The 11,591-nt window shown below is 33.5% G+C and overlaps 1 protein-coding gene and 1 non-coding gene across 2 annotated transcripts; one reads left to right on the top strand and one right to left on the bottom strand.

The window, feature by feature from the left end:
* Window positions 1-5,409: 5,409 nt before the first annotated feature.
* On the bottom strand, window positions 5,410-5,482 carry TRNAR-ACG (transfer RNA arginine (anticodon ACG)). Its single transcript has one exon. It is a non-coding gene; the product is annotated as a tRNA-Arg (tRNA).
* Window positions 5,483-5,581: 99 nt separating this feature from the next.
* LOC112002301 (uncharacterized) lies at window positions 5,582-9,875 on the top strand. Its single transcript, XM_024034458.2, has 8 exons — window positions 5,582-6,058; window positions 6,514-7,040; window positions 7,156-7,228; window positions 7,622-7,702; window positions 7,788-7,851; window positions 8,973-9,060; window positions 9,241-9,325; window positions 9,533-9,875. The coding sequence occupies exons 1-8, from the start codon at window positions 5,936-5,938 to the stop codon at window positions 9,614-9,616; spliced, it is 1,125 nt and encodes a 374-aa protein (XP_023890226.1). The 5' UTR covers window positions 5,582-5,935; the 3' UTR covers window positions 9,617-9,875.
* Window positions 9,876-11,591: the final 1,716 nt, after the last annotated feature.

Below are 11,591 nucleotides of genomic sequence, written 5' to 3'. Positions count from 1 at the left end.
GGGGGGGGGGGGGGAGAGGAATTTGACATGACATGAAATTAGCAGGTTATAAGCTAAGACTTAATGGATTCATGTTATATTCGGGTTGGTTGGACTAATTTGTTTAGTAAACGTATCAAGTTCATGTCTAACTTATAGAACTTGTTTGACCCATTTAATTAAATGAAATTTTATCAATATACGCTTCAAACTCTAGTTATATAAACTCATTAGTTGTTGTGGTTTATTTTTTTGACATATTGTGATTAATTATTTGTGATATTAAGATATGATTTAATTTTGAATGATTATTTGTGATATATTTACTTGTTATTTATGAATTTTATATTTAAAAAATTTATTTATTTTTTTTGGTTTTTCATAGTTTAGATTAATTTGGTTAATACTAAAATTTGTATTTTTTTTTTTCACTTTAATAAAATTTGTTAAACAGGTCGATATAACTTACCCGTTTAATAAATAGATCATGTTAGAGTTGAGGGATCTTATCCCATTTAATAAATATGTCGGGTTTGTGTTAACTCATATAGTCAAATACTTATAAGTCAACACAGCGTGAATTCGACACGCAAACACAAACCTTCACTCCTAAAATTTAGTCCTTCTTTTACATCTTATTTATTCTGGATTCATTCCCTTGTTAATCTGGATTCATTCCAAAATGGTGTGCATTTATGAAATAAAATTCAATCCTTTTGTTTTATCTTGACCATAATCCTTCAGAATTTAAAGTATAATGGATCCAGTTCACACTTTACAGTCCACAAGCAATGATATTACGTACTTAAGGATATATGTAGTGCCAAAATAATGTATATCCAGGAAATAAAATAAAATTACAATCCTTATATTTGGTCATAATCAAATAAAATATCAAGTGAAATGATTATCTTGTTATGCTTCTACTCAACCAGAGGCATGTATTTGAACGAAAGATAATCCCCCACTTCTGAATTCATGTCTACTGGCAAATGCAATCATGCAAAGAGAAATATCTTGTAATCCTATAGCTTTCTTTGTCATTGTTACTTTTGTACTTTTTTTTTTTTTTTTTTTTTTTTTTGATGATTTATTGCGGGATGGTGGGTAGGTGCCTCTCATTGAAGACAAGGAGGACGGGGCATTCATGAACATTGAATCCAGCTTTGCACGGTTGGTGAGAGGAAGAAAGGAATTGCTCAAGAGACCGTTGGAGATTACCGTTTGTTGCTTTGGGTCAATCTGCTTCAGCAAGTGCAAGTGTTTGTGAACAGTACGTTCAACCCCTGTTGTGAACGGTGCGTTTTGTATTTTGAAAAAGTTAATGAAACGGTGCGTTCTGCATTTCAGTGTTATTCTGGGCTTTCAACTTCGGCTACTGTAGCTGGCTTTCAGCGTTATTTTGGGCGTTAAACTTCGGTTACTGTAGCTGGGTCCTACCGCAAAGAAAATCGTAAACGCTGAAAAACGTTGGGGCCAAACGGTCTCTAAGGATGTCTTGACTCTCGAGCCTAACCTGTGTCTGTTCGAAGATGAAATAGGATTGTGAAAAATTTTGAAGAGAAAATAGGATTGAAAATTTTTTATATTGTGTTTGGTTGGGTAAAAAGGAAAAAAAATAAATAATAGAGTCTAAATATTTTTTCTCCAAGTCTATCAAAGAGAAAATTGAGAGTCAAGACATAAACTTCCAAAAATATCCTTGAAATTCCACTTCAAATCTCCAATGTATTGGCTTTTCTTTTCTTTTTTCTTCCTTTGATTTTCTTTTTTTTTGGTAAAAATGCAAAACTGACCTTCTAACTTTCACATTTTTTCATTTCAGTCTTCTAATTTTCAGTTTTGTCAATTTAGTCCTCTAACTTTCAATTTTTTTTCAATTCAAGGCTCTGTTAAAGGTCTGTTACTGTTGGCGTTAAACACACCAAAAACGACGCCGTTTTCATGTGGGTTTTTTTTTTTTTAATAATTCGGAAAAAGTGAGAAGCTCTGTACAGAGGAGTCAAATTGAAACCACCACTATGACTGTCGTTTCCAAGTCCGTTACTGAGCCCAACGGCGTCGTGTTGGTCATGTTGATCGTCTTCGTCTTCATCTTCGTCTTGAAGAGCATAAACACAGTCACAAAGACTAAGCCGACTATGCTCCTCTGCTTGGCGCTGCCTGATTCGAAGATCCTCTTCGGGCTGACGAGCCGAGGAGGCTTGGCCTATGGCTAACCGACCTAAGTTCCGGCTCACGACTCAGATCTCGACGAGCCAATCGTCGAACTCTTTGCTCACTAGCCTCTCGATATGCATGCGAATCTTCGGGATCTTATTCTCCAGCATTCGCCTGAGCGTAGACGACGACGTTTTGTCCAGCAACTTGGTCTCGATCGAGTCCAAACACTTCAATGCCATGTAGAAGTTGTTCCGAGACAAGTGGTAGTTCGATTGGGAACAGATCTCTATCAAGCGGACACAGGTGGAGATTGAGCCAAGGGCGAGATTGACGTTCTGCAATACAGTTCGCGACTCGAGGAATGAGTCGAGAAGCGGTCCAACGACGAACTGGAGTTTGGAGTTCGAAGTGGAGAGAGAGGATTTCAGTGATTCGACGTCGGAGAGGAGAGACGTTCGTGGCCACACGTTCCAACTCATCCGACTCCGCCGATTCCCTCTGGATTTGCGTTCGCCATTTCCGACTTGTTTTCCGACATGTTTTTTTCTTTTTTTACAGCCTTTTTTTTTTAAGTTTTCTTTTACCTATGAAAATTATTATTAAAAAAAATGTCAAAACGGTGTAGTTTTGATCACTTAACGGAAAAAGATAACTGAATTCTAACAGAAGACTACATTGACAAAAATTAAAATTTAAAAGACTGAAATGATAAAGTTGAAAGTTAGAGGACTGAAATTACAAAAGCTAAAGTTAGAGGGCCAATTTTACATTTTTGTCTCTTTTCTTCCTTTGATTTTTTTTTCTTCCTGTTACTATCGTGTGTTGGGTTCTTTCTTCTTCTTCTTCTTTTTTCCCTTCTTTTTTTCTTTCTTCGTGTTGGCTTTTTTTTTTTTTTTTTTTTTTTTTTTCTTCTTCTTCTTTTTTTTTTTTTGGTACTCATATGTTTATTTTCTCATTAATTTTGGTTGATTTTGTTTTGTTCCATTTTTCTTTAGAAAAAAGTTTTGGGTTTTTTTTTTTTTTTACTGAAGTGTCCATCTATACACAATTTTTTTAAAGTATAATGAGTTACTTTTTGTTTTATTTAATAGGGGCATGATAGTAAATTTATACAAACTTTATTTTTAACCAAACAATTTTTTTTTTATCTCTCCACTTTTTCACTTTCTCAACCAAACACAAATGAGGGAAACTAAAATCTTTTTTATCCTCCCACTTTTCTATCCTCCAACTTTTCTATCATCTCTTCATTTTCTATCATTCTACTTTTTCATCCTCCCAACTAAACGGACTTAAGGTTTAAGACTTTATTTAATTTACAACTCTAGTTTTGGAGCCTAAACTTGTGGTTTAAGGCTTATTCTAGATTTTAACAACTTAATAAGAGCATAATATTTGAGTAACACAAAGCTCACACAAATTTGGGTTTAAAGAATTTGGCAAAATGTCTTCATCTTGCCCAAGAGATGATTTTTTTTTTTTTTTTTTAAATGTATCATGCCCCACCCAATATGTATGATTTTAATTTTTAATGTACTATCATATTACCGTCTCTTTCTTTTCTGCTAAAAAAAAAAATAATAATAATAATAATCTCTTTCTTTAGTACCTCATTGTTTGCCCCTTCCCATTCTATATTATCTCGCTCGCTCTTACCTCCCTGGTGTCGTAGTCAAATAATAGAATGCATCCTTCCAAACCTCACCCAAGTTTGGGTTCAAAGAAAAGGTAAAATGCATTTGTCTCACCCCAAAGATGTATTTTGTCTATTTCATCCCATCCCATCCCATATATTTAATTTTAATTTTTTTCATGTGTATCATCTTAATATTATTATCTTAAAAGTACTTGTCTCTCCCTTTAGACCTTTCATTATTGCCTCTTCCCATTCTTCACATTCTCCATTCTCTCTCTCTCTCTCTCTCTCTCTCTCTCTCATTGATGTCGTAACAAAACATTAAATGTTTTCATCAACTTTAACTTACCTCGCTGCTATCCTTAATTGGTTTAATAGACTAGGAAGCAATAAAAATAAATAAAAAGGCTACAAAGGCACGTCATGTTGCATCACATTTCAATTTTAATTTGATCATGTTTTTCTATATGCTATGTAGTTGTGACAATTCGTGTTCGCGTATTAGATTCGTGTCGTGTCAACTCATGAATATCCGACTATATAAGTTAACACTAACCTGACATGTTTATTAAACGGATCAAGATTACTCAACCCTAACACAACTCATTTATTAAATGAGTCAGTCGTGTCGACTTGTTTATCAAATTATATCAAAATTAAAAAAAAAAATTATGAAAAAACAAACAAATAAATATTTTTAATATAAAATTCAGAACTAACGAGTAACATCACAAATAATTATCTCTATGTTTAAGTAGAGACAAAATTAAATAACAATCCGGTAAAAATACAACTCTAATTCTCACTAAAATATTGCTTAAAAAATAGGGATATTCTCCTGTTGATTTTCAAATTGCTCTATCCACTTAAAAATTAGATTTTCAAAATAAAAAAATAAAGACACAAGTTTATATTATTTTATTTTATTTTATTTTTGCTATAAAATAGGATCACTAAATCCAAAAAAAAAACCTCATCTCAAGCGCGAAGTGCATGTGATAAGGCTAGTTCAAAACTAAAGTATATTTTAATATCATAAATAATCAATCACATTATGTCAAAGAAAATAAGCCATAAGTTCTCTTTTTTTTTTTTTTTTTTTTTTTGAAGAAGAAGAAGAAGTAAACCACAACTACTAATAAGTTTATATACCTTGGGTTTGAAGGATATATTAGTAAATGTCATTTAATTAAACGGATCAGACGGGTCAAACAGATTCTATAGGTTGAACACTAACACAACTTATTTATTAAACGGGTTAATCGTGTCAATCTGAATATGATACGAACTCATTAAGTCTCAACCCATAATCTATTAATTTCATATCTTATTATGTCAGGTTCATGAATTGTGTACAATTTTGCCACCCCTAACTCTACATAGAATGAAGGATGATAATGAAAGATGGGTCAATCTACAAAAGGAAAATCCAAAAGGAAAATCTCAAAAAAAATCAAAAGGAAAATCCAGAAAGAGTGGGCCAACTCAGTACTTCTTTAATGGACCTACTTCACTTATCCAAGAAATAAGCCCACGTCAGTGCCGTGAGGATAGATATGAATGAAAACGACGTCGTCAATGACTACTTTGAGCAAAAATAACAACATATATATATATATATGAAAGTACGACGACTCCACTGGGGATCGAACCCAGAATCTCTGGTTCCGTAGACCAGCGCCTTATCCATTGGGCCATGGAGTCCCTTCCGTCCATCCCCTAAGTTAATTACTATTTAACGTACTTTAAAGTACTAGAGACTAGATAACATTGAAGCCTACAACAAGGTCACCGAGTATTCTTTTGACGTCCATTACACGACCCTGTCGGGTCACCTTAGTCTATCACCTCCAAGTTCTACTTCTGTGTGCTGCTAATGCCATAGGTTAATATCTTTTGTTGGGTGGCAACAAATTCAACTGCTTTGAAAGCTATGTTACTTTGGACATACTCCTTCTTCTCCTGCCAATTCCTCCTTACCCAGACACTTGAAATTCTTTAATATAAAAAGAGAGAAAAAGATTGTAATTGTAACATAGTACTTTTGGCCAAAAAAAAAAAAGGTGGGAATACAGAATCAAGAATCATCATATCATATGTGTTGAAAATTGTACTGTAAAATTCCATCTTTTATGTGTTTTTATTGTATTTTGAAAAATGGGTAGACAGCAATCTCTGAGGAACAAAGCAGCTCACTTTGTGTCTGATCTCACCACTGTCATCCTCAACCCCATCTCTGACAAACCTTCCAAACCTCATCCTCATCCTCCTACACCTCATGTAAGTATCTCTCTCCCTCTGCTATGCCTTGAAAATCTTGACTTTTCTATCCTTTTTTCACTTTTTTGTGGTTGATTTTTTATATTTTAATGCAAGTTTCAGAATTTGGGGGTTTTTTGGTTATTGGGGTTCTGGTTCCCTATGTGGGGTTTTATTATATATGTTCTACAAGTCATCAAGCTAATTGTTTGGAATCTTAGAGCTCTGATTGGCTCTAACCATGGATGGGGTTTATGTGTATTTTTTGTTTGTGATCAATTTATCATACAATGGAAGTTATTTCATTATGAACTAAAAAAATATGAGACTGATGTTTAGGATGCATAGCATATAGGAACAAAACCCTTCATCCAGATAAACATTAATATTGCTTGAATTATGATTTTGTTGAGTTTAGAATTTAGACTATTCATTAACTTGTCCAGATTCTAACTCTGTAGTTTTTGTTTTGTTAGGAAGATGTGAGTGAGTCGAAAATAAGTCAACTAGAGTCAATTAATGAAGAGGGTTCTGGGGATTTAGTGGATGGGCCTGATACTTCATCATTTAGCGCTTTTCTCTACTCTCTATTGTCATCCTCTGAGGCTGAAGATAAATCAAAATCAGATGAGCAAAAGAATGACGAAGTCGAATCAGGTGACCTGCAATCAGACAATGTAATAAAAGAAAGTGGTGGGAAGAAAAGTTTGTTTTCTAGGGGCAAACAATCACTTGGTAGAGCTATGTACAAGGCTGCAAGAATTGGTGGCTATCGATCCCAGGATCGTAAGGGTGACTCTGAGATAAAAGTTGATGGGAATAATGCTGCTGAATTAGCTGGAGTTGAGATGAAGAATGTGCAAAATGAGAAAGAGTGTCTGGCTTTGATCGAAGTCCCAGACATTTCTGAACCGTCTTTGCTTCTTTCAGAGAAAACCAGAAGTGCTCTTTATGCATCACTTCCCACACTTGTTCAGGGGAGGAAATGGTTATTGCTCTATAGGTGGTGTGAAATTTCATTTGCATAATTGAATTTGGATCTTCCTAAAGTTGTAAAAAAATCTTGCCGTTACTATCAATTATGTACTTTTGCTTAACATATCTATTGACCTCTGCAGTACATGGAGGCATGGCATATCACTTTCAACCCTGTACAGAAGGAGCATGCTTTGGCCTGGATCTAGCTTGCTGGTAATTATAAATTTTTTTTTTCTGGAGATTAACTTGGAATTCATATATTTAATTACTGTCTTCGAGTAGAAAATCGTGAAAGACTTATTTAGGTGTTCAAATCATTGAAGAAATATGTTTTTCTTGTAGATGAATTCATAGGAAAAATTGGATTTTAACATAGTTTGAAAGTTTAAATTCTTTGGGCAGATGTACATATCAATTTTCCAAATTTTCTAGAAGCTTGAGGTTTCAGAACAATTATGTTGTTAATTTGAGAAAGATGACCTCTTTTATTTCTATTGTTAAGCTAGGAACACAATTTGTGTTATATAAATTTTTGGGTGTCAGCACACACACTTAAATTCAGGATAAAACTTTTGTATTTATTATATGATCTTACTATTCTTTCAGGTGGTTGGAGACAATCGAGGTGCAGTATTTGGTGGCATGGTTGAGGCCCCTCTAAGACCAACCGACAAGAGAAGATATCAGGTGTTGCTGAAACACATAATTTTTTTGGGTTCATTCAGCGAAGTATTTTGTTTTATGAATCATTTTGACACCAGACATTGAACAGGGAACAAATGATACATTTGTATTTACAAATAAACCGGGTCATCCTGTTATATTCCGCCCCACAGGTACTTACTACTGCATATTAGCTTTCACAAACAACTTGTCTGTGATTTCCCATAGACATTTGAGTCTTAGGCGTATTCAAAATGGAAAGCAACAAGCTACATTTGTTTTCTCTTGCTTAATCGATGTAGTTAACATTGTTATCACAAAGAAGTGGAATGTGTGATAAACATTATGCTTTCTACCAACTAGGATTACAAATAACAACAGAAATGATTGCTATACTATTATTCTTTGAGTGCTTAGAAGATATGTATATGCAATGGCCAACCCCAGTTAGTCTTTACTCTGTTGAATTGAGGATCCATATGCACATGGTTTTCAAATCCAGACTGGACTTCCTGGTTGGACTGGGTTAACCATGAACAGAAGTCAATCTATTACTTTTAAAAAAAAAAAAAAAAATTTCTGAAAACCGTGCGTTTTAAATAATACCAGTGAAATTTGCAAACCATAGGTCAATCCAGCAAACCACTCAACCATTCACCAGTTCAACCAGCTCAAGTTGTAAAAATTTGAAATGTTTGCCTAGGGGATTCAAACACCCCATGAAGTTGTCTCTTTTCCGTGTATCCTAGGTTAGTTCCTAAGAGCTAGATAAAGACAGATAATTTCATCATGGGAAACTGGATTTTGATTTGCTACATTTGCCATTTACTGATCCCTCCAAAAGATTGCATGCTTGATGTAAATTTCCATTTTCTTATTGTCTGAAATTTGAGTTGTGTCCCTTTTTTTGTAATGCTTTGCTGGAATTGAAAAAAAATTTATTATTTATTTTCAAAAATGTATGTTGTCATTTACAAAGTAAATGTCAACAGTAAGAAGCTATCATCTATATATTTTAGTTTCCTGTAACATTTTAATTCTAGGTTTAAGTCAAGCAGTAAAATTAATGAGATCATGGTAGAGATTTGACTCTCTGGTTCTACCTCAAATTGGATGTCATAGAAGTATAATTATGTGGAAAAATTATTAAAGGCACGCACACAGCAGCGTGGTCCTGAACCTAAACCTGCCTTGAAAGGGACCACTTTCTCAGAATGGTGCTGGGTTTTTGTTCAACCTTTTGGTTTGGTATGCAAGACTAATTTTGGTGGAATGCCTTGTTATATATGAGCAGGTGTAAATCGCTATTTCACTCTGTGCTCCACCGACTTTCTAGCAATTGGTGGAGGTGGTCACTTTGCACTGTATTTGGATAGTGATCTGTGAGAATTCTGCCACATCATCCCTCCCCCTTTGTTTTGTTGAATCTTTCTATAGTAGCATACCTTAGTTCCAGGATAAAAGATTTTTTTTTTTTTTTTTTTTTTTTTTTTTTTTGAGGGGGATAAAAGAAGATGTTGCTATATTAGTTTTGTAACTATCTTGATTTTTTTCTCTTGCAGTTTGAATGGATCAAGTTCTGTTTCGGAAACATATGGAAACCCTTGTCTTGCACACACTGAAGACTTTGAAGTGAAGGAAGTTGAGGTGTGAAAAAATTTACTGTCTCTCTCTCTCTCTCTCTCTCTCTCTCTCTCTCACACACACACACACACATACAAGCACACATGTTTTCTACAGCTTGGCTTACCAGTTACTTGGTTGTGGTGCATTTGTTAATTGATGTAATATCTCTTTTGTATTGAAAAAATAAAAATTAAAAAAAATAATCCAAATTTCTTTATGTAAATGCAGTTGTGGGCCTTTGTATATGCTTCAAAGTACGAGGAAATACTTTCTTTAAGCCGAACAGAGGCACCTGGGATTTGCCGATGGTAAATGCTCTGCAAACTCGTTTGATGATTGGCCACCTTCTTAGTGAGGTAGCAGCTTAGTACTGTTGCATAATGCTGATTGCTGATTGTCTTCCTAGTTAAGAACTGAGAGTGGAGGGTCTTTGTATATACCAAGATATGCTTCAACTCAGTATATTTTTGTACATATGTATTCGCCCCTGTATATACAAAGAGGGCTCGTGTTTTTTGAACTGCCAGTTTTGGGTAAAAGGTGAATGCTGATGGTATACTGTTTGATAATATGAGTAGTGGTCCAAGCAAAACAATGTGCAGTCTCAGAACTGAAACATGCATTCTCTTTTTTCTTTTGGTCCTTTTGGTGAGGGGTGGGGAGTCAAGTGATGAACGTTCAGTTTACAAGGACTAGAATTACGAAAATTTACTTCCTTACATGTTTAGAAGAGATCTAACAATGAGAGCATTTACTTTTTAGGTAAATAATTTTTCCTTAAACTATACTCCTTTTACACTTTTTCTCATAAACTATGCCAATTTATACTTACTTTCCTAAACTATTACTCATGAGAAGGGATATAAGTGTTGCACGAGTAATAGTTTATAGGAGTAATTGTGTACTCTCCTAGTTTATGGGGGCAAGTTTTATGTGGATAATAGTTTAGGAAAGAGAGTAAACGTGTTTTTTCATGGTTTAGGGGGTAAATGTAAAAAGATGGTATATAGTTTAGAGTGAAGTGTAATTTTTCTTTTTATGCTGCACTGCTAAAAAAGTGATCTATCTATTTTGTGTTCTTCATACTCCAATAAAGCAGAGGATTGTTGATTTATTCAATAAAGTTTTATCCAAGTGGTTGGATAAGTATTCACAATCCAGGTTGTTAAAAAACATCTGTTTTACAACTTCAAAACTTATTTTATCTATTTTACCATTTCATTTTACAACTCTCTCAACATTTCAATTTCTATTTTTACATACAACTCATTAAAATATATAAATTGTACTATCAAATAATATAAAAAATTATTTTACAACTCATGAGAGTGAGAGAGATGCTAAAGTATGAGAGAGAGAGAGAGAGAGAGAGAGGGAATAAAATACCTATATTTATGTTTACAGCTCATGAACAATAGGGTTGTATATATATACAACTTTACCGTTCACAGTTGCTAAAATTTTTTTGATACTCATACATGAATAAAGCTATGTTTTCTTTTCCCAATTATTGAATGATTGAAAAAAGAAAATGGTTGGTGTTGAATATTCAAATTCTCTTTTCCCAATTATTAAATGATCAAAAAAAAAAAAAAAGGTTGGTATTGAATATTCAAATTCTCTTTTTCCAATTATTGAATGATCGGGAAAAATAAAAGTAAGCGGATAAGTTTACTTCTAAATTAAATTAGAAGAAAAAGAAGTGACCAACTAGAAAGAAAAATGCCCAGTAAGATAGTGTAATTAAGTGTGTGTGTTTAATAGTTAGTTTGTTTCTAAAAGAAATAAATAAATCCTATAACTATAAACTATTTTACAACATTTTTTACAAATTACTGATATGATAAGTAGTTACTAGTAAATTAAAAATTAATGTTAGTAGTGGGTCCATATCAACATTTTGTAAAAATATTGTAAAATAGTTTGTAACTATAAAAAATAACAGCTTTTCCTAATTTGTATCGGATTCAACTTTTTATGAACATGGCCATGTTATTATGTACATGGCCAACATATTTGTATTTAACCAATATAATTGCATTTTTTATTGGTATGATACACACAAGTAGTGAATTCTAACGTCCGACCTTACTTCCACATTGCTACAGGTGAAGTAAGTGTTGTTTGAATTAGAGCTTATTAGCAAAATACATTTGTTTGAAATGACCATTCGTTTTTTGGACCAAGGTTTCTCAAATACTGGGGGAAAAAAGGTACAACAAATTAAACATCCATTCACAACCACATGAAATTGTCAAGCTTAAAATTGTTAAGAGAGTAATCTAAG

Source organism: Quercus suber, unplaced genomic scaffold, assembly GCF_002906115.3.
Source record: "Quercus suber isolate HL8 unplaced genomic scaffold, Cork oak 2.0 scaffold_64, whole genome shotgun sequence".
Taxonomy (NCBI): Eukaryota; Viridiplantae; Streptophyta; class Magnoliopsida; order Fagales; family Fagaceae; genus Quercus; species Quercus suber.
Note: the sequence above shows the minus strand (reverse complement) of the source record. Positions and strands in the feature narration are given on the sequence as shown.

Coding starts and splice junctions, on each gene's coding strand:
- LOC112002301 (XM_024034458.2), top strand. CDS start 5,936: ATGGGTAGACAGCAATCTCTGAGGAACAAAGCAGCTCACTTTGTGTCT. Junction 7,229..7,621: donor GGCCTGGATCTAGCTTGCTG/GTAATTATAAAT, acceptor CTATTCTTTCAG/GTGGTTGGAGACAATCGAGG. Junction 9,326..9,532: donor TTGAAGTGAAGGAAGTTGAG/GTGTGAAAAAAT, acceptor ATGTAAATGCAG/TTGTGGGCCTTTGTATATGC.